Raw genomic sequence first — 22,693 nt, 5'->3', positions numbered from 1 at the left:
AATTCTAGCAGGGCAAACAGCATCTGCAAAAGTTGTCTACACTTTAGGACAGAAACCAACATAAAAACTCCATCCTGGAGAATGAAATAAAAAATAATGCCTCAGTATGGCAGCTTCACTGAAGAAAGTCTTATTCCAACATGTATACAAACCCGTATTTTCCCCAAACCATCCAGTCCCTGTAACAATGAAGACAGAAGGAAACAGATGTAGTGGGAAGGCAACAGAATAGGCACTTAATTCAAATTTGCAAATTTTGGAGAGATTAAATTGTATAATTTTTTCTTATAAATTTTACTGATCCTAGGAGCAGTATAGTAAAGAAATGAGGTTTGAGAATATTCTGATAAATCATTTAAGCAAACAATCATGACCACTGAAAGCAGAGGTCTTTCAAAATATATTGCCATAGTGAAAGCATTAAAACTCTCTCAGACACTCCCAAAAGGTTTGGAGTTAAATGTTGCAGTTATTATACTGCACAACTATTTGGACATCATATAAAAATTATTAACGTCTCCTGTATATATTCATGTTGGGTAGGAAAATCCACAAATTTACTGAATCTTACGAAAAAAATCCAGATTTATACTTATTAAATATTTCCAGAAAAAAAGCAGGAATTATTTTACTTTATTGGTTGTTGGCCTTAAATAGAACTGGTGACACATCACAGGAAAGCTGCAGAATGATAATATATATGTTAGGATATACTAATATAAAACATTACATGTAACACATTAAATAAGATACCCCACTGTTGTGAGCACCTTACCAAAAATCAGTATCACAGAAGTCAGCTATTTGTATTAAATCTCATATTAAATGAGAGAAAAAAGAAACTGTGAACAGCCTAAAAAGTTCTTTGCTTCACTTACTGGATTTCCCCTCCACTGGTGCCATAAGCTGACCTGGGCCATCAGCCAAGCACCCACACAGCCAAATGCTCAGTTCCCCCTGCCCAGCAGGACTGACTACAGAGAAGGGAAATCAAGAAAGGCCATGTGTCAAGATAAATACAATTTAATAGGTGAAGGGGAAAACAACAAGATCACAACCACAACAAATGATGCAGAGCTGGTCACCCACCACCTCTCACAAGTGCAGAAACAACCAGCAAATACCAGATTGGTGGCCAGCTTGAAAGAAGCCCACATCCTTCCACCCTCTCTCATCTATACCCAGTTTTGAGTGCTAATCATGATAAGATCTTTGTTCACTTGCAGGCAACTATCCCAGCTCCGTCCCTTCCCAACTTCTTGTGCACCTCTAGCTTACACGCTGGGGACAGGGGTAAAGTGAAAAGTGGAGAAAGCCTTGACATTGTGCAAGTAGTGTACAGGGACAGACAAATTATTAGTGTGGTATCAATACTCTTTTAGCCAAAATCAAAGATACCGCACCATATTGGCTGCTGTAATGAAAGTTAATTCCTTCCCAGCAAGGTCCAGTACAATTGCAGTAGTGGTGATGTTTTTTCACCAATTTAAAGTACGACTTCCCCTTTAAAAACAGTTCATAATCCAATAATGACTTTCCAAAAGCTTTTCCTGCAGATCTGCTCACACTTGGATGTTGATAGGAAAAGAATACCATGAAAACAGGTTTAAGAATTTTCTAAGTTATTCTCTTTTTTTAACATGCAGACACTGCCAATAAAAAATGCACTGCCATTACAGCAATTGCCAAAAGTCCCACTGAAATAAACCAAAACCAGAGACCTTTTTAAATGGCATGAAATATGAGAGATTTGTACTTTGGCAGCTCTGTTGAATATCAGGTGGGTATACAGTCTATTTTGCAATAAGAGAGACAGTGTTTTGGCTGAAAATAATGCCTGTACCCCACAATAGTGCTAACACCAATTTATTATGGGGAAGAAGGAAGTGGATTTTTCCTGTTGCACGGACCGCCCATCACGGGACACCACATGGTGTCATGCAGCACAGTCACTGCTGAAGGAGACCTGCCCAGTCTGGCCTAACCCAAGGTGCCTCATGCCACCCAGTCCTGTGTGACCTGCACCAGGAGTGGTTTGTCCCCAGGCAGTCGTGGTTGAAGGATAATGGCGCTTTTTGGCTGTGGTCTCAGCTTCCACAGGAATTAATTCCATCACACAGGGTGTGGAGGAGGCCTTGAAGAGGGATTTTCCTTCAGGCTAAGTGTCTGGGATGCTGGAGTCTCTTTCTCACCTGGAGCTGCTACAAATGTGTGATGAAACTATGGGAGGAATTTTTGTGTGAAATACAGCAGGAAGGGTGATACTGTGCTATGGTTGGCCCTTTAGCTGCTCCAAAAGGAGACCCTCAGGGAGTCCTTTTCTCAGTACACACAAAGCACCAAAAAACTTCAATAAATTCACCAACTGGCATCTGGCATGTGCACCAATATGCACACATTCGTTTATTCCCTTTCGACAAGCCGCACTTGACGCTTTTCCACCCTCTGTCCCCAGCGTGGTGCTGAGCATCGACACATCCATCTTCCAAAGCCAGATGCCCGTGGGGCGACACTGGCGCTACCAGGAGCCCAAGGCAGGGGTCCGAAGGAGAGCAGCACAGCGGGGTCCCGGGGACAGCCCGGTCAGGAGGCACCAAGGGACGCACATCACGGGTCCCGAGCAGCGGTGCCGGGGGTCCGGAGGAGACGGACGCCAGCGGCTCCGGGGGCTGCAGCGCTGCATCCGAAAGAGTCCGGGGGCACGGCGGCTGGAGAGGAGGCAGAGCTCGCCCACACCGCGCTGAGGAAGTGGCCGCGGCTGCGAGCGAAAACGAGGAAGCGGCGAATCCGGCGGCGCTGAGGGAGGGTCCGGCGCCGCTCCGGCCGCAGCCCGGCACGGCTCGGCACAGCAGAGCCGCCCGCCCGAGGGCTGCCCCCGGAAGGAGGCGGCGGCGGGAGCCGAGTGACCCCGAGCAGCAGCGGTGAGCAGCGCGGGGACCGGAGCGGGGCCGGCCCGGAGCCGCCGCTCCTTCCCCGCCGCGGCCGGGGGATGCGGACGGGGATGCGGAGGGGGATGCGGACGGGGATGCGGACGGGGATGCGGACGGGGATGCGGAGGGGGATGCGGACGGGGATGCGGACGGGGATGCGGACGGGGATGCGGACGGGCCGGGGCCGGGGACGCTGCTGTCCCCGCCGCGGGGTTTGGGGTGCCGGGGACGCCGGCAGAAAGGAGAGCCGGAGCGCTCAGCAGCGGTGGGAGGGATGCTGAGGCACCGGGACACGGGAGGGTCGCAAGGAGCGGCGGCAGAGAGGAGCGGCCGTGGCGGGGTGGGAGCGGGCGGCTGGAAACGCGCCACCAGCCTGAAAGCTGTCTGAATTGCCGTGCTTCAGAAAATACCGCTAGCCCGGCGTCCCAAGAATTTAAATCTAAAACTCAAGCGCGAAAGAAAATTGATTTTGCTTTGTTGCGAGACGTTACTGTGGTGGCAGGTCTCAAACAGACCCAAATATACACAGAACTAGGACTGCTGTCTGAATGGTGCATAGCCCGTGAAAGATTTATGCCTGGAAAAAAAAAAAAATCTTTAAAAAAGCGGGTTCTTTTACCAAACTTCCCTATTTTGTTTCCAAGAAAACAGCTGTGGTTATTGTATCACTAGTGGTCGATTCTTCAAGTCTGGGTGCCAGAGAAATTTCTCTTAGTTTTGTGTTCTGCTGGCATTATTCATATCTTTGGTAGCACTGTACTGCATGCATTTTATGTTGTAGCTGTCTAGATTAGTTTGAAATGATGTTATGTGATGTTTTCTTGGACAAAGTAAACAAGATTTTTGTTAGATGAAACAATCCCTTAGAAGAGTGGCAAGTGGAGTATGAGTCTGGCCAAGTTACATGATATATTTATTGTAAAACAATTATTTAACGTAAATTTAAAATGAAATTATTCTTCTTTAGGGCATTAACAGTTTATAGGATTTTTTTAATGTTCTTTTCCATTTGGTTTCTTTCTTGCTCTTTTTATCCACAAAAGCATAGATCTCCTGAGTCCTTGGGTTGGATCCATGGAGTAATCCATGGACACAGCCATCCAGTACAGATGCATGTAGTTTCAGCATGCAAAGCTCTGTATTTTTACAGGCTTGGAGGCCATACAGTGTAGCAGTGTAGACTGAGGCAGTCCCGTTAGCGGAACTGTGACTTCTTTTTTTTTTTTTTTTCTTCATCCCTCTGTTGAGCACTGAGAGATAAATAAGGAAGTTTGAATGTTCTTTATGTTGTGACAGTTATCTCATGAGCGAGCAAGATTATAGTCATAGATATGTATATGTTAACTAAAGAGTTTGAAATCAGATGTATTTTTTTAAATGGCTGAAATAGATAAAAGTATAGCATTATTTTGGTTTTCACAATCACTTAAAAATCACTACAAAATACCATGATAAATATAGTTGACACATTCAAGGGGTTTTTTCAGTTAAAAAATATTAACACTCTGTCAAAGCAAGGGTGAACTGTGCAGCTTTCCCTTTTGCACATTGTTGCAATTTGATACAAGAGCAGAATTAGATCCAAAGCCACAGGAAGATAAAAGCAAATTTATTTTTAGAATTAGCTAGCAGTTTATGTTGAGCACAAAATAACAGTTTCAAAGACTTATGGTGAAATTATAAGCTTGTCTTAAACACGTTGGAAGATACCAATGGCCAAAAAAAAATAATCTAGAGTAATTTCCTTAGTCTCCCATATTTTCTTCTGGATCAAATAGGACAGAAGTATTGGAAGCAGGAGAAATCACTTCTGAAATATATGTTGTGTTCAGAAGTCATAGTCTCTCAATGATAATTTTCTCCTTTTTTGCAAATTACACTTCTTTTTTCTTAATCCTTTTTCAAGACTCAATATTTAGCAGAAGACAATGAGTCCAATGCCACTGTTGATGTGAATACTATAAGAGTAAGAAATCTGTTTGCATCTGAAAATTCTAGGTAGTGTTGTCCTTTTTCCAGATTTACAAACCTTTGAGCCAGTACACCAGGATCTCTTGTGTACACATTACACAAACTGTGCCAGAATCTGCCTTCAGTTGCATGTGTTTAGGTCTAGAATAGCACAGCTGAAAAAGGGAACTTGTCAGGGTTTATATCATAATTACAAGGAATGCAAGAGTTATCTATAAATGTGAGTAATAGTCACAGAAAAATCATTCCAAATGAGTCTTCTAATCTGTTATGTTGTGCTCGAAATAAACCACTAGCTGCTTCTACAAACTACCTCTTTTTTGCTTGAATGTAAATGTGTGCTTGAGTTGCTCCAGTGGGGCAAGAGTGCTTATACCACTCAAGATGAAGATGGGCTTGCAGGTGTTTGTGGGTGTCAGTAGTAAGGTTCAGTCGTAAGAATGAAAACTTTTCATCTTGCAATGATTTACAGTATCAACTTCTTAATTTCTAATTTAAGAAAATGTAAAATACCAATTCATTGTAGAGAAACAATTTTGTAGTTCAATTTAACAGTAGTTTTGCTTGCATTTGACGAAAGAAGAAAATCTTGGTGGGGGAGGAGAGGGCAGCTCACTACATGTCTCAGCTGGCATTTCTAGAAATGCTTTTACAAAAACGTGTTCTTAATATCTGTACTACTTTTTCAGAAAAACATTATTAATTTCTGGAGTTGGATTTAAGCCTTTCAGCCACTCTTGAGAAAAAGAAACTTTGGGCTTTGCAGTATCCTTCCCTAATCTTTTGTATGGTGTAAGATAGTACAATACACAATTATTAATATTTATTTAAGGCATGGTAAAATCATTTAATCACAAAGCCCTTGCTTAGTATTTGCATTGTAGTTTAAGATTCCAGTAGCAAGGGTACATAGTGGATATTGTTTACCTTTTAATTTCACTATATAGGGTAATGTGAAGGCATACAGTTAAGCAGAAGAAAACATTTCCTACTGACTTCTTCATTGCATGTTGAGGTGATTGGAAAACATCAGCATTACAAATGCAGGAAGTGTGAAGGAGCTGTATGACCCTGAACCAAAAAGGAAAAATTCCAGGATTTGCTGTAGCAAATGATAATTAATAAATAAATATGATGCTTGACATGGAAACATTGCCTGCCTCAAAGAAATAAAATACAATTTTGTAGTTTGTGTATGCATTCCAAATTTGAAATTAGGTTATAACCTCCGGTGCCTTTACATATGATGATTAATGATATTTCTTAAGAGTTGCTCTTCTAAAAATGAAAGAAAATATAAAAATACTTTTGAGACTTACAGGGATCCTAATGTTATGAAGTGACTTCAGTATATATATATTGCGACCAGTGTTATTTAATATCTTCATTAATGGCAGATAAAGGGACCAAGTGCATGCTCAAGAAATTTTTAGGTAACACCGAGCTGAGAGGTGCAGTTGACACACCTGAAAGATGGGATACCATCCAGAGGGACCTGGATAAGCTCGAGAAGTGAGGCCATAGGAACCTGAGGAGATTTAACAAGGTTAAAGGTGCTGCACTGGGTCGGGGCAGCCCTCAGTACTGACACAGGCTGGGAGATGGAGAGCAGCCCTGTGAGAAGGATTTGGGGGTGCTGGTGGTGAGAGGCTGGACATGACCCAGCCATGGGCACTCCCAGCCCAGAAAGCCAAACGTGTCCTGGGCTGCATCCAGAGCAGTGTGGGCAGCAGGGGAGGGAGGGGATTCTGCCCCTCTGCTCTGCTCTGGTGAGAGCCCACCTGGAACCCTGCATCAGCCCTGCGGTCCCAGCACAGGGAGGACATGGAACTATTGGAGCAAGTCCAGAGGAGGTCACCAAGGTGATTGGAAGGATGCAGCACCTTTCCTATGAGAAAAGTCTGAGAGAGTTGGGAATGCTCAGCCTGGAAGAGAGAAGCATTCCAGATTACCTAATTGCAGCCTTGCAGTACCTGAAGGAAACCCAAAAAAAAAAAGATAGATAGACAATTTATAAGAGCATATAGTGACAGGACAAGGTAGAATGGCTTAAAACTCTGTTGGTTTAGATTACATATTAGGAAGAAATTGTTTACAGTGAGGGTGGTGAGGCACTGGGAGAGTTTGCCCAGGGATGTTGTGGATGTCCCATCCCACAAGTGTTCAAGGCCAGGCTGGGGCTGGACCCCCAGGATGGGGCTCTGAGAAAACCTGGTCCAGTGAAAGGTGTTTCTGCCTGTGACAGGGGGATTGAATCTAGATGATCTTTAAGGTCCCTGCAACCCAAGCTACCCTTTGATTCCATTATTTGCAAAATGCTGCTTCCCTTTGTACCAGGTACCAGAGTAAATAATTAAAAATTTATATGTATTAGAACCTAAATGACCAGGATACAGGAGTATGATTACAGATGGTTTGTCCAGTTCCATTATCATTCGGTTTGTAGTAAACTGATGTTAGAATATGTTGGTTGACAAGCTAGGACTACTCAATCATTTCTCCAGTTTTGCTCTCATTTGCTTTGTGATAGTGTTCCTCCAAACAGATATGGATTTTCAGGTGCTTGAGTGGAAAAAATGTCCAGTAAAAATTCCAACAACTTTGCCTTCTTTAAAAATGGAAAGAGGCAGCAGAAGGAATTTTTCACCACTGAAAAAATCAGTGGTGAAATTCACCACTGAGCAGAAGATATGAGGTGCTAAAAGCTTTGATAAAGAAGCAGGACTTCTGGCATGGTAGTGTGGAAGTCCAGCTGTGTAAATCCCTGAGGCAATATCTAGGCTAGGGGTGGAGCTGAAATTGACAGGAAACACAATCGTGATTAGAGGCAACTAGAGAAAACACTTTCAGAAAGTGGTAGAGTAGTGTATGTACCAAGGAATCAGAAAATTGCTGAAATATTTTAATGTCATAAATCCTTATCTTAAGCAACAGATTCAGTAAAATGAGTAAGGTGTCACCATTTCATGCATCGCCCACAGACCATCCCTACCCTCTTGGAGGGACATTCTCTTATTTTCCCCGATTGTATAAAAAAAATGAAGTAAATGAGTGGGGGGAAAAAGAGGAAGAAACCACAAAACTTCTAAGACCATAAAAGAAATAGAATCCAGAACATATAGAGACAGTATGTGTCTTAGCTAAAGCCTGTGTGACTGAGAACATGCTGATCTAAATGCTAAAATGTGTGTTGCTGCTGACCCCTGAGTGTGTAGTTCTGCTTTTAAAAGTTCTAGTATTAATTTCAAAATTGGCTCAGTTTAAAACAATATTTACCTTTGTTTTACAAAACTTATTTCTTGATTTTTTGATAGAGTTACTTGAAATGAATGATTTTACTTGAATGATTTTCTTCATTTTGATTCAAAACCTGAGGTTAGAAATATGCTATAAAGACAATCCTTTCCCCCCTAAAAATTCTTGTAAAGTGAATTACAGAAAAGCTTCAGCTGAAAAAAAATCTTTTTGCTATTTTGTTTGGAGGGAACATAGGAAAGGTAGCTGATATGTGTTTAATAAGCAGTTGCTTATGGGTAAATTCTTAATGTGGGAAAGAGACCAAATTTGATAAATTGAATCAAGAAGATAAATCCATGCAAAAAAACCCCACAAACCTAAAATTTTGTCAAGGTTTGATACCATAGAATCACAGAAAGATTTGGATTGGAAGGACCATAAAGATCATTTATCTCCAATTGCACTGGGAGATTCAGGGACACTTTTTGCTAGACCCAGTAGCTCAATATCTGAAATATGTGGAATATTGAGCAAAGGAAGCAGCACTAGTACTGTCAACTTTGGCATAAATTTATAAATGTCACTGCTGCATTTCATAGAATTCATATGAATTCCACAGTGTTTTGCTCAGGAGTTACTAAAGCAAGTAGGATGTTTAAGTAAAGATTATTTTTCCAGGTTGGATAACCAGATTAGCTATCTTTTGAATCAGCGAGCATCTTGCTGCTGTGAAGTGAAAATTATCACTTACTTAAGATAAGTATCAGAGCACTGCTCTGAACAGTTCTGACACCCCAGAATTGAGGTGGTCATTAAGGGAAGCTGTGAGTGTCTTTTCCATCCTCAGTTATCAGGTGCAGTTGGCAAGAAATCTCATGCTGCCTCAGGTGCAGGGAATAACTGTGTGACTGTCATCATCCAGTAAATGCATCAAAGATCTGCTCTGCAGGTACTTCTATGCACAAAAGTGCAGGGGAAACCCCCCAGTATGGGATGAGTGAACTCAAAACCACTGGAACATGCTTTCTGAAAAGGATGCAGAGCTGTGTTCACTTGGGAGCAGCAGTGTGTTGAGGCCATGATGTTGCTAGTGTAAAATCCACTTACCTCCGACTCTCAAGAGACAAGTTTCATCAAATGGAAGTGGCTTTTTGATATCCTGACATAGCAATTATCCATAGAGGCAATCACCAGTGGACCATTTAGAGATGGAGCTGCTGATGCTGTGCAGAGAACAGGACACCATCAAAAAAGAGGCCCCTTTTTCCAGCCTGGCAGTTTGTCATGCAAGAGACAGGGAAATACTGCCTATTGGCCCAGAACACACTGAGGCCAGGTGCATCCTCTTGCTACCCAGAGTGATAAATTTGCCTTATCAAGAGTATTCAGTTGGTCCAGGGGTTGCTAATGGGCTTACTTTTTAGGATGGGAAGAGTGGGCACATATCTCTCTCTGTGTATAGTGTTTCTGGAACATTCTATGTTTTATATGAGAGGAGAGGGTAGGTTTCAGTTTGTTTGCTGGTTAAAATTAGTTCCTGCCTGTTAAGAGACTGTTCTGTCTTTATATCAATGAGAAGTTTTTTCTGTGCTGCTTGTTCTGATGATAAAGGCTGATATGGGGAGAGATACAGACTTAGTCTTTTCTAAATGGCTGATGCACTAATGAAGAGTCTGTTTTGCAAAGCAGTCTGTCTTTTATGATACCTGTGTCCTCATAAAACATAGTCAGGAAGAGCTGGTGCAATTGTTGGATTATAGTATTTTTCAAGAAAAGCATTCCTTTCCTAACAAAAACTCTGTTAAATAAAGAATGCTTTACTGCAGGAGTGTTGAGGCACTTGAACTGGTTGCCCAGAGAACTTGTAAATGCCCCTGGCAGTCTTCAAGGCCAGACTGGATGGGGTTCTGAGAAACTTGGTCAGGGGGAACGTATTTCTTCCTGTAACAGGGGGTTTGGAAGTAAGTGATCTTTCAGGTTCCTTCTAACCTGAACAATGCTATGCTTCTATATTTCTAATTATTAGATAGATTTTAAGAAAGATTTTTACTGTTGTCAGCCTGGCTATGTGAGCTAGTATCACATCTTCCTTTCAAAAAACAGAAATGCTTGACCTTTTTTCCCATACCTCTGTGGGTGTCAATTCTTTGTGAGTGTAATTTCCATTAAGAGATGGTGCTTACAGTGTGTCTGTGGCAGAACATTTACCTGGCCTGTGCTCCTAGCAGAAGCTTTTCAAAAAATAAGAAAACATGGCATGGTTTTTATAGACTCTAGAATGTAGCACTGGGAAGGCTTGCCCAGTTTTATAGAAGCTTGCCTATTCTAGGAGTATGACAGGCAAGTTGTTTTTGTTCCTACAGTAATTTCTGTGCTTTCTATATAAAGAAGAATACTGCAGACTGTTTCAGATGGCAAAATAACCTTGGTCTGAAAGAGGAACCTGCCTCATTTTACCACTCTGACTCATGGAGCCAGTCCATTGAGGCATCTGTTCAGCAAAGGTTTTAGCAATTACAAAGATGGACCAATAAATTTCAGATAAGGAATGAAGTGTAATGGGGTCCAAGTGTTCTTGCTTAACAGTAAGTGAAGGCTAATATTCATGGCTGAGAAACTGAGACAATTTATATATCCATAGCCTCTAGACTTGGAACTGAGTAGAGACAGACCTGAACAAAGAAGAGGAGTTAATCCCTGCATAATAACTTTGGAAATGCCAGCCTGCCACAATTACTGATTTTTAAAAAGTCTAATGAAGACACTTGTTGGAATGTAAAATAAACCTATCTTGTGGAACCGCAGTGATGTTTATCTGAAACTTTGAATGAAATGTGGCATTTTGTCTTAGTCCTGTAAGGCTATAAAACTTTGAGGCTGTTGTAATAATGTTGAATTTCTCCTGGATTTTTTTTTTTTAATGGATGAAGCTTTTCATTCACTTTCCATTTGGTTATAGCAACTTGCTTCTATAATTCATGATCTTTAGTTCTGAGATGTCTTGCCAGCAAATTTGATAGAAATGTCAGAAGGAAGGAAAAACAAAGTTATGGCTTGTGGATCCATCCACAATTGGATGCTGGTCCTTCTGGAAGCCAGCCTTTCTCAGATCTTATGGTAAAGAAAATTTACAGTATCATCAGCTCTCTGCCCAAGGCACTCTTTTGTGTGTGTTTGGAAATTGGACAGATATTCCAGGTTTTGACTTCCTGGAAAAAGATGAATGTTTTGAATCAATGTTTTTGGTGTAGCACTCTGATAGATCTTTTTCTGGCTACTTCTTTCTGAATTGTGAAAAATAATAGACCATGGTGAACCTTGAAAGAAGATTTTGGGACTGGGAGAAAATTTAGTGATAGTTAGATGTGTTTTGTTTTACTGTGCCATCACTGTCTTGTCCATAACAGTTTTGTTATTGCTGTCTCTGTGAAAACTCTTTTGTAAAAATGAAAATGTATTCCACTTGGCAACATGCTACACTGTCATATTTAATGTCACTGTAACTTGGACCCTGAAAATATGCAGGCCATTGGCTAAGCTGTTCAATCTCTTTTTAGTGGTTTCAGTGATTTCTTGCAAGAAAGATTATAATTTTTTTGTTTTGCTCTTCATGTATTTTCACTGACTTTGTACGCTCATTTCACAGCTCTCTCCATGCAATCATAGTGTGATCTATGGCATGCAAAGGAGTTTTACTTTTTACTGTAATTCTGGGAAGTAAATACATGTTTGAAACAAAACCATAAAGGAACAATGCATATATGTATATATACGTGTGTGTGTGTGTGTGTATGTATATACATTTATGTATGTCTCAGTAGCTCCTGAAGGGAGATAGTTGGGGCTCTCTGAGTAAGACTTTTGTAACTGCATCCCAACACAGGCTTTTTTTTTTTCCTTTTTCTTTTTTATTCCCCCCTCCACCAGCATTTGGAAGATACAATTATACCTGCAATTGTACAATTATACCTGTACTATTCTGCAGTCACTACAGTGGCACAGCTGATCTTAGTGAAGATATGTCTGTGCCCAAAGAAGTTTGCTCACATCTTATCACAGCAGGAAAATGGGAGATTAGACAGGGATCTGCCTGCAGTATCTGAAATGCTTTCCTGCAGATTTACCTCATCCCAGTGGTTCCATTATTTATACGGTGGTTTAATAGGGACAAATCACAGTTGAGTATTTTGTCCCCATAGAAATGATGCCACCCATTTTATGTCTGAAATTCTTGATTTGATGAGAGACATGTTTGGCGAGAGGCAGTGTTTGTATTTGTGACAGTGTAAGAGTGGAAATAGATATAAGGGAATTTAAAAGGAGAAAAAATTGTTTGGGGTTTTTTGGTTGGTTTTTTTCTATTTTTAATATGTGTGAAAATCATAGGATTTTTTACTTCCAGGGAAAGAATTACTGCAATCCATAAACACCTATTTTTTTTTTTTTTAATTCTTTCACAGTAGCATGCTGAGCTTTATAAAAGACCAAAGCAGAAAAACTTCATTAGAGGAAAACTATGGCATATGAAAAGATTACCAAAGACATGAGAATCCCAAAAGAAAGGTGTATAAGAGAAACAATAGATTCCTAGCATCAGTGAAGAATGTTTTTTTTAGTGATGAATGCTCCTTCATGAGCTCAGGTCAGAAGCTTTTATAGAAAAGCCCTAAAGAGAACATGAATGCTCTGGTACTTTTTCTAAGCATCTGTTTGCCTTGTAATAGGGCAGTAATTGTGTTGACAGGTCAAGTAGTTTTTCCTCAGGAAATATTTCAGCAGCTAGAGTGCCTGGAGTAGTCTGATGATATCAGAATGTCAGATGCAATTTTGAGTAAATGAGGGCATTTCTGGGATGTTTCAATAGAGAAAAAAAAAATATCTATCTGTCCGCAGTATTGATTAAGATGACTCCAGAAAGTAAATCTATAGGAAAATATTTTATAAAATCCAATTTTTTGAAGCTCCTGAGGCTTTTAGGTGTGTTTGTGATATTCCTTTTTAGTTCATTTTATGAATGACTCCTTAATATAGTTGGTAGTAGATGAAATACCAATGCCACCTGTTTAGTAGGCACATGCTTGTTCTGATATGGCCAAAATGCTGAGGATTTACATGAATGAGGGCAAAAACTCTTTCGTCTTAAGCTGAGAAAGAGGCTAGCTAGGCCACTAACTTTCATAATAATGATAAAACATTAACCTGTTAATTAACAAACTGGACAATCCTAAAGCTCAGTGATCATATTTTTAGATCCAGGTTTTGAATTTCCCATCAGACAAGTGTTCTGGTCCAAAGCTACCATGTTCCCTATTTTTCCCAGACAGATTTTAATTGAGCTATGTTTCTGTAAAAGAATACATTGCAGTATTTAAAAACCTTAGCAGAAACACCGTTGTCACCCTAAAAGCATCACAATATAAAATAAAAAGCAAAAATATCTGAAAGAAAGAAAATGCTTCTGAAACCGAACTGTTAAAGTAAAATATGGAACTTGACACCATAGAGGTTCTAAGGAAAGAGCCCAGTGTTGAAGAAATAATAAAAATTTGACAACATGTACTTGCTAGCATTATTGTCAGAATGAATTGACAATATGAACATATAACAATATGAAACTTGCTAAAAACTAGCACATGCTTTCTGTATCTGTCAGCACTGGGAAGGAGCATCTGTGGAATAACAGCAAAGTCTTTGAAGATGAAAAAGGCATTTTTAGAGTCTGAAGTACAAGTCAAAAAGCAGAGCAGTATAGCTTAGATTGTTAGTAAAATGTTGCAGAGCTCAGAGATGAGTGTTTGGTTGTATGAGGAAAACTTTTCATGGAGAAGCTGGAGAAAACACATGGAGAAGGAGGCCCAAGCATGAGTGATGGAAATGTTGCTGCAGGCTGTAAGCTGATTGGAGCACAGCAGGTGCAGACTGAGACACAGTGCCCTGAGCATCAGTACTCAGCAAGGGCACTTCCCTGAGGAATGCCAGAACTCAAGGAAATATAAGTGTCACTTTTTCCTTCTAGACACATCCCCTTCAGTGTGATGAGTGGGACTTTGTTTGAAGATATCTACAAAAGTTGCAAAATCACCAGTATTACCAGTTGAACTACACCGGATTTCAAATGTTTCTCAGTAGGTCAGTAAATTCACTCTAGTGCCCTGATCAAACTCTAATTTGTTTGAATTACTTTATAAAATTATATTCTGTTGTATTTCCCTGCCTTGACTTCCTTTTAGACACTTGCTGTTTTCTTCCTTTGTTTCTGCGTAATTTGCTCATAAAAACTCCTTTCCTAAGGTGTAGATAGAAATTAAATTTTCATGTTTATACAAAAAGGTAAAGGAGGCATGTAGAGGTAATCTGATGATCAAATTAAGACCATCGTTCAGCTATCTACACACACTGGAACGTGATTTTAAGGATGCAAAAATAAGAATAGAACAGTAATTCAAATCCATTTTCTTTGTTAAACTTCTTCAGATTTAGTTTTTTAAAAGTGAGGTAGTTGCAATGGATTTATAATACTTCAGTGCCAATTATTTCAAAGTGTGCATTAGTTTGGAGTATACCTTTAAGGTTCTCCTGAAACCATGAAACTATAAAAATATTTAATATAGTATATCAAGTCACCATCAAAAGTGTATTTATGATTCTATGCATACTGAATTTCTTCTAGTTTTCAGATGAGTTACATAAGTTGAAAATATGGTGAAGAATCTTAAAAAACTTGTGCTGCTTTTCTCAGAGGCACACATCTTGATTCCAAGAATCCTAATTAAATAGGATCTTCAGAAAACTGTACATTCATATTATTCTTTTTTTATTAATGTTTTCCAGGGTATAATTAGAGAACTGTTGAAGTTCTTAAACTTCAAGTGGTACTTAAAATATCACCCAGTTCTAGAACAAATTGTTTCAATAAGCATATTTTCATCATTTGACACTGTCTAGTGTGCCTTATATGTATGTATGCATGCAAGACATTTACTTTAAACCTTACTTCTTTATTTTCATACCCTGCTCACAGAATACTACTTTGGAAAACAAGAAAAGGTGAAAAAATAGCTGCCTAAATAAGGAGCATTTTTTTGGCACACTATTTCACCACTACATGGCTTTTGATCTTTGTCACATTTCAGTCATCTTATCCATGAAGGAATAAACTAATCAATCAGAAATTCCTAAGTCTCTCACCATTATACTGTTTGGTCTTTTTAGAAAAATTCATATTCCTATTTATATTTTTTTTAATGTTAGAAGGGAGATAGTACCTTAGTAATATTATAATATTTGCTAAGCAAACTTTTCAATATAGTAATTATTCTCCCTTTGTTCTTGTCTAAATATTAGATTAAATAGAATTAAGCTAAGTTTTGCAGTGTGGTTAGCAGAGATTTTTTTTCTAACACCTTCCAGGTGAGTTTTCCTTCATTTTGCTCATCTGTTCTGAGAGAATGTTTTGCTTCCTAGTATGCATGAAATGTGTGAGGTACTAAACTCTTGTGCTATGGCAGAAGTACCCTGCAGAGCTGATGAGGAAGCTGCCTGAGAGGAAGTGAGTACTTAATTTTCTTATGTGTTTGTGTAATATTTTTCTTTCACGTAGGATACGCCTGATATTTGCATGCATTTGTAGCTTCCTTAAAAGTCATATTTAGCGACCAAGGGGAGAGTTGCACTTAAGACCCTCTGTGGCTGTTATGCTCAAGTGCCTCTCTTGGGTAGCCAGCCACACTTCCTTCAGCACTCAGGAGGGTGAAGCCTTACATTCAACCTTAGGGGTCAAATCTCCATTTCACAGCTTCATGTTTGTAACTGCACTGGCTTGAAAACACTGCACTCTTTGTGCACCTGGAAAAACTTAGAGGAGGAGAAAACTCTGAATTCAAGCATTTTCTTCTATTCCTTTACTGATCCCAGAAGGGTATTGCACTCCCAAAACAAAGGCAAGATTTTGAAATTCCAAATGAAGAGAATAGCCATCCCAAATTCAGACATTCTTCCAAAATTGTTAAGTAGTTTTTAATCATTATCTAAAGTTTTTTTGTGATTATTTGCCTCTATGCATGCCCAGGAGATGCTGCATCACTCCAAATATTTCCTACCATTGCTAAACACTAAATATTCTTCACATATTGGAAAGTGGGGTAGAAAACCTGGCCTGAAATAGACCAACGGTAACATATTTTGTGAAAGTAAATCAGGCCATTGTTTTCTGAAACAGATATAAATAAATAATTTGTAAAATATTAGAGATCATCAGAATCCTGCTGCTGTTCTTTTCATAACTGAGAAATATTCTTCTTGTTTTGGAAACCTGTTATACACCAGACCTCCTCATTCTGAAGATTTAACAAACAGTCCCTCACCAGTGCCATCACTGACATTTCATCTAAATTGAAACCAGTGGATTTCCCCCTGCCCTTCTGCCTTTTAAGAACTTTTTGTTCCTGAAGAGTTTGTAGAAAACATTGAGATTAATAAGAGACAAAAAATACTCTGGAGAATAGCCTGATTTGAAACACATTATAGTCAAAGTGAATTTAAATTTCAGTAGTCCTAAAGTTTTTTTGTAGACAGGGATGATGTGTTCACCCCCTCTAACCTTGTCTCCCACCCCACTTTTATTAGCTGTTATTTTCATTCTGAAGTTTTTTATCTTTTTTAAGTCTGAAACTAGAAGCATGGCAAAAATTAACTTTAATGAATTACATTAATTAAAATAAATTTCTACAGATGAAGATTGTGGTGATATTTTTCTGCTTGATACATGTTCAGTATGTATTACTGAGGTGTTTTGAGCAGGCAGTGCAGTACCATTCTTGGCATGAGGCACAATATGGGATTATTTCTTCCTTTTCTGCAAGTTGTACATTGCTGGTGAAGAGCCAGTGTTGATCATTCATGCATCCAAATTCTTTCCTTACTAAAAACCTAATAGTAAATCTGTTTTCTTCCATCTTTCCTGAAAGTGGTATTGAAGACTTAGAGCCTGCCTTCCAGCACAATTTTGCTAGAAGTTGGGTGATGTATATTCATCTCCTAACCAACCAGAATGTGTGGTGCATAGTGGAGTAAAAAAAAAAAAAAAATTACATGTGGGTGTGTGGAGGAAACAAGCAAGCAGGAGTGAAGGAAACAGGAACTAGAACATTCAAAACATCCATATTTGTAATGACTTCCAGAATAATAGAATCAAATAGTCATAGAAATATTCCAAGTTGGAAAAGGTCCTTAAGATTATCAAATCCAATAGTAAGCCTATCACTACTCAATCCACTACAAAACCATGACCCTAACCACCATTCTGCAGGTCTTTAAATCCCCTCAGGGATGGTGATTTAAACACTTCCCTGAGCAGCCTGTTCCAATACTTGATAACTTCCTCAGTGGAGAAATATGTGCTGGTGTTCAATTTAAACTTCCTCAGTGCTACACGAAGCCTTTTCCTCTCATAATCTCGTGCATAGGAAGAGGCTGACTCCAGCTCTGCCTGGGGTGTCTGTCCCATGCCACTGTCCCTTGCAGCAGAGTTGTTCTCCTTGTGCCTTCCTAGGTGCCCGATGCCATGTTCTGTCAAGAGAGACATACAGAGTGATGGTTTGCTTTGTGCTAGGAGTAGAAAAGTCAGGGGGGCATCAGAAGGCTATGGGAGAGGGGAGATGATGCAAGAGCCTCCTGCGGGCTCTCCTTGAAGGCATGGAAGCAGCAGCTGAGGCCTGGGACAGGACAGTGGGATGTGAGGCTCAGCTGGTCTGTGCCCCTATCCCTGCACCCCACTGGAGGGCAGGGATGGAGAGCAGGAAGAAAGCTCTGATCTTCTCCACATCTCCCAAGTACTCAGGCTGAGATCTGTGTTGCATATTACAGGCTCTGGCAAGATGTCAGGAGGGCTGGGGAGAAGAGCTTGTATATCCACAACCCTAAGCCCCCATAGACTCCCGCAGTCACCACCAGCTTAGCACAGAGTACCTGGGGGCAGTGGTCAGGGAAGAAAGAAGAATTTTCTGGGAGTGTTCCCAGCTACCAATGCACTGGCATTCTTGCACCCACTGTCCCAGGACAGGCTCCTGTGAAACCCTGTGCAGCTGGGCAGGGGAAGGGAAGCACTGGCAGGGACTGCCTTTGTGCAGTGCCCAGACCTGCTGCTGTGCCCTATGCTAAAGCTGGCAGAGCAAGACAAGAGTTCTGATGGAGCCTGCATGCCCTGTGTGCACACCTACAGGGGCCCTGGACAAATGTGGGCAGACAGACCCTGCTGAAAAACATCCTGGTCACAGACCTTCCTTCCATGGTGACATCACAAGGGTGTTAGACACCACCTAGCCAGGAAGGCACATGTTTTAAAATGGGCAAAGTCTGCTTCATGAGATGTTTCCTTTTGTTGAGCTTCATTAAATTACTTTCATTAAAATTCCTTAACTTTTCCAGGTCTCCTTGAATTGTATCACAGCCCTGTGATGTTTAGCCACTGTGCCATTTTGTATTATTTGTGAATTTGCTGAGGTTGTGCTCTCCCCGCTGTCCACCAGCTCAATGAAAATCCTAAATAATATTGACCCCAATCCTGACCCTGGGTTACAATACTATTAACTGGCCTCCAAATGGGCATTGTATTATTGATTGCAATCCTCCGGCCCTGCATTAAGTTACTCAATGAATCTATTCCATTTGAAGAAAGCTTTGTCTGGTACAGTCAGAATGGTCATTTTGCATACAGAATTAATGTTTGGCAGTGGATAACTAAGGACTGCCTTCTGTGTCTTCAATTATAACTTTGTTGCAATTAACAGGTGAAAATTATGTTACTAGATTAGTATTGGAATTTAAACCGGTAACTTTTAGTTGCAGGTCAGAGGAACAATAAATAATATGCTACACAAAGCTCTATTTTGTGGGTGCAATATCTTTACAATTTTGACATTGCCCTTATCTGGGATGGTGGAAGAAGACCGGAAGATCTGCACAGCATGTGGTTTGACATGACTGTACCCTGTCTAGATTTCTATACTGTGTGAGCCTTGTTGATTTGACTTTGTGTTCCTCTCCCTCTTTCCTTCCCCACATCAACCCTTTATGTATTCACAGCACAGCACAGGTATCTCTCTACTGGTTTTTGACATGAGCACAAGGGGCAGCAAATCAGCACTGATGGATCAAACACGAATTAAGCAGTAGGCACAAACACCTCTGCCTGTTTCAGGACAGCCAGGGAAGGTGTCATTCTGAAGTGCTGTCTGCTAAAAGGCCCTACATTAAGACTCCCATTCCTCAGACCATTGCATTAGGAACTCCTCCCTTTCTACATGGTTATCCATAAAGTCTTCCGCACTTTTCTTCATGTAACTCAGCTGCACAATTTAGCCAGCTACAAGACAAATGTGGTATTAACCCTGTTCCATACAGCCTGAACTGTTTAATGCTGATTCCACAGATTGCTGCATGGCTTCCCAAAATAATGCTTCATTTTATTGTGAAGAGCTCATATTTTAACTCCTATGTGTTTCACAATGAACTGAACTTCTGATCACTTTGTCCACTTCTAGCCAAGGTGCTGGGAAACAGGAAAACAGAGCTGCTGGGATTTAGAAAAACAACTTCTAACAAGATAAAAATGGATTTTCACTTTAAAATTATTTTTTAATTGTCAACATACATATCACCAACAAATGCATTACTAAAATTACCTCAAGTTATGCCAAGAGGCATAGCTTCAGGTGATTTTCAAGTTTGATGTCAGGTGAATTTATTCACAGAAAGGGCTGTTAGACATCATAATGCCCTGCCAAGGGAGGTGATGGAGTTACCATCCCTGGAGGTGTTCAAGAAACAAGTGGACAGAGCACTCGGTGCCATGGTCTTGTTGACAAGGTGGTGATTGGTTCAAGTTTGGACTCAATGATTTTAAAGGTGTATTCCAGACTAAATCATTCTGTGATTCTGCAAACGCACTGCAGGTGAACTGCTATCTTATTGGTTTATCCTCTTTTTTCTACTGACATTCACGTCTCTTTGTATTTTCAGATACAGTATTCTAGGTTTGCTACTTGGAAAAGAAAAAGCCATGGCTTCCAACACATCAAACCCTGCTAACCATTTGCCTTACTTCTTTGGTAATATCACACGTGAAGATGCTGAGGAGTACCTAATGCAGGGAGGAGCAAGTGACGGACTATACCTGCTCCGCCAGAGCCGGAATTACCTGGGCGGCTTCACCCTCTCCTTGGCCCACGGAAGGAAGGTTCACCACTATACAATTGAGAGGGAGCTGAGTGGCTCCTATGCTATTGCGGGAGGCAAGTCGCATGCCAGTCCTGCTGAACTCATTAATTATCACTCAGGGGAAGCGGATGGCCTTATCTGTCTGCTGAGAAAACCTTTCAACCGGCCACCAGGCGTTGAACCCAAAACAGGACCCTTTGAAGATTTGAAAGAGAACCTCATCAGAGAATATGTCAAGCAGACTTGGAATTTGCAGGTAAAACCAGACTGGATCTCACCATAAAGTAATTTTTGAGCTAGGAGAAAAAGAGATTGCAGTGTTTGTTTCCAGCTGTTGCTGCTGCTAGGTAGTACTTCGTCACAGTGAAATCATAGCTGTTTGAAATTTAACAGTAAGGGGTTTTTCTCCCCAGTCCATGCAGTAACTTGGCAATAAGCGTAGTTTTCCTGAAATTTAAGCACTTAGAATTTCTACAATGTCCTGGTCTAGCATAATCTTATCTACCTCTGCACTAACATATGTCATCAGATTTGGACCAAAAATTAATACATGTAATGAACAAGATACAGAAATTGATTGTCTCATCGCTTTTAATTCTGATTTTTATTGATTGATATGCAGGCAGGCATGGTGGCATGATGACTTTTTTTACATCTTACTCTCTTAGTTGGTCTTTTTTTCTGTGTTGCTAATTTAAGTTATGTCCAAAACAGAAATTGTTCCTGAAAGAGAACAGTTTCTGCACTGTGGAATACTTCCTATACATCTTCAGTGCTGCAAGGGTCAAGCAGGAATTTTCCACGTGGAGGACAACATGTTGGATTTTTTCCTGAGAATGACTATGAAGAAGCCAGTCTTAACATGGAAACACTAGTGTAGGAGGCTGCAAAGGGAATATTATTTCACCTTGAGATGTCATGTTACCTTTAGAACTGATGAAGATACTCAGGGTTTCTAATCTCTTTTGCTGCTAGCAAGTAACCCTATGAATTTTGCTCTGTAAAATATATGGAGCAACCCCCAAACTGGGAAAACCTGAAACTTACACAACATTTTCTATAACTTCTGAGGTTCAGTGTCTTTTCTGATGGGTCTGAGCTCAATCTAGAGGGAAGCTGACGAACTCTGGTTAAACGCTGGTGAAACTAGTGGGGGTTGCCCTCAGATTCTGAGCCCAATTTAGAAGTGGTAGGTTGTAGACAAGGTTAGAAATGTCTAAGTTAATATTACTCTGAATAATTGACTCTAAAATGGGGACTGTACTGTCTGGGAAAATTTGCATTGATGTCTTTGACATAGACAGGCTGTAACAGTGCAAAGTACATGTAGTTTATTTCAGTACACTGCCATAAGATATGTATTTGGAGGTACGTTTGAAATCTCAGACACTAACTTCTTTAGCATAACAATATGACTTTATTTTAAGGTTAAATACTGAAATATCAGTGGTTTTACTTACTGGTTAATTTTCCTTCTTTTTCTCAGAGGTAAAGGAGGAACCCTAGTTTTGTGATGTTTAAAATCTTTATAGCAAACAGGCTGTCACACACAAAAAATATGTGCAGATTTTGAATGTCCCAAGAGCAGTCCCAAAAGACTGAGAGTCTACCTGTCATCTTTTTATTGCAGAAGGTAGTTTGACTGTTTCACTGTGTTTTTACTGCTCTCTAGGGGCATGCTCTTGAACAAGCTATCATTAGTCAGAAGCCTCAGCTGGAAAAGCTGATTGCCACTACAGCCCACGAGAAGATGCCGTGGTTCCACGGGAGGATCTCTCGGGAGGAGTCAGAGCACCGTATCCTCATTGGGTCCAAAAACAATGGAAAATTTCTGTGAGTTTATTTTTCTGTGGTGTTGCTGTTTGCCTCCAGTGTTACTGTACACTCTTTTGAATAATGTCAAATGAGACTATGCCCAAAAACGTGATTCATCCACAATGAGGGCACCCATTTCAGCATAATTTCCATTATGCCTCCTTCCCTCACTTAACTAAAGATGCAAAACTCTAACAAAAGCCTAGAACACCTGCAGAGGTGTCCACTAGGGCCTGCTGGCAGCAGTTGTGACCAGCCCAGGGCACCCCCTGGCCTTTGCAGCCCCACTGTCAAAGCCTGACCACCTGCACCCAATACACAGGCTTATTAAACTGGTAGTATTAAACAATTAGAGACAAAGTCTCTATGTTAGCAGCTGTTGGGATCTGTATCTGTCAAGTCTCCCAGGGACAGGGGTAGTGCTTTGTTTTGTAGTTAAGCAATAAAATGATCACTTCTACCTTGACAGCACCGTTTTGTGTCTGCTTCTTACCCTCTCCATTTACCAAGCCTAATGATCTTTT

At 40.4% G+C, this 22,693-nt stretch overlaps 1 protein-coding gene across 2 annotated transcripts in view; it reads left to right on the top strand.

Moving 5' to 3' along the window:
- Nucleotides 1-2,724: 2,724 nt before the first annotated feature.
- The window catches only part of SYK (spleen associated tyrosine kinase), a 45,155-nt gene continuing 25,186 nt past the window's right edge, over nt 2,725-22,693 (top strand). The window contains exons 1-4 of one of the 2 annotated variants that reach the window (XM_077790254.1): nt 14,160-14,267; nt 15,603-15,687; nt 20,157-20,610; nt 22,027-22,187. In XM_077790254.1, the coding sequence (XP_077646380.1) occupies nt 15,665-15,687; nt 20,157-20,610; nt 22,027-22,187 (638 nt within the window). In that variant the 5' untranslated portion in view covers nt 14,160-14,267; nt 15,603-15,664. Of the gene's footprint in view, nt 2,922-14,159; nt 14,268-15,602; nt 15,688-20,156; nt 20,611-22,026; nt 22,188-22,693 lie in introns of those variants that run through there. The other variant, XM_021530406.3, reaches the window with a different exon arrangement.

Source organism: Lonchura striata, chromosome Z (assembly GCF_046129695.1).
Source record: "Lonchura striata isolate bLonStr1 chromosome Z, bLonStr1.mat, whole genome shotgun sequence".
Classification (NCBI taxonomy): domain Eukaryota; kingdom Metazoa; phylum Chordata; class Aves; order Passeriformes; family Estrildidae; genus Lonchura; species Lonchura striata.
This window is presented reverse-complemented; position numbering and strand designations above follow the sequence as displayed.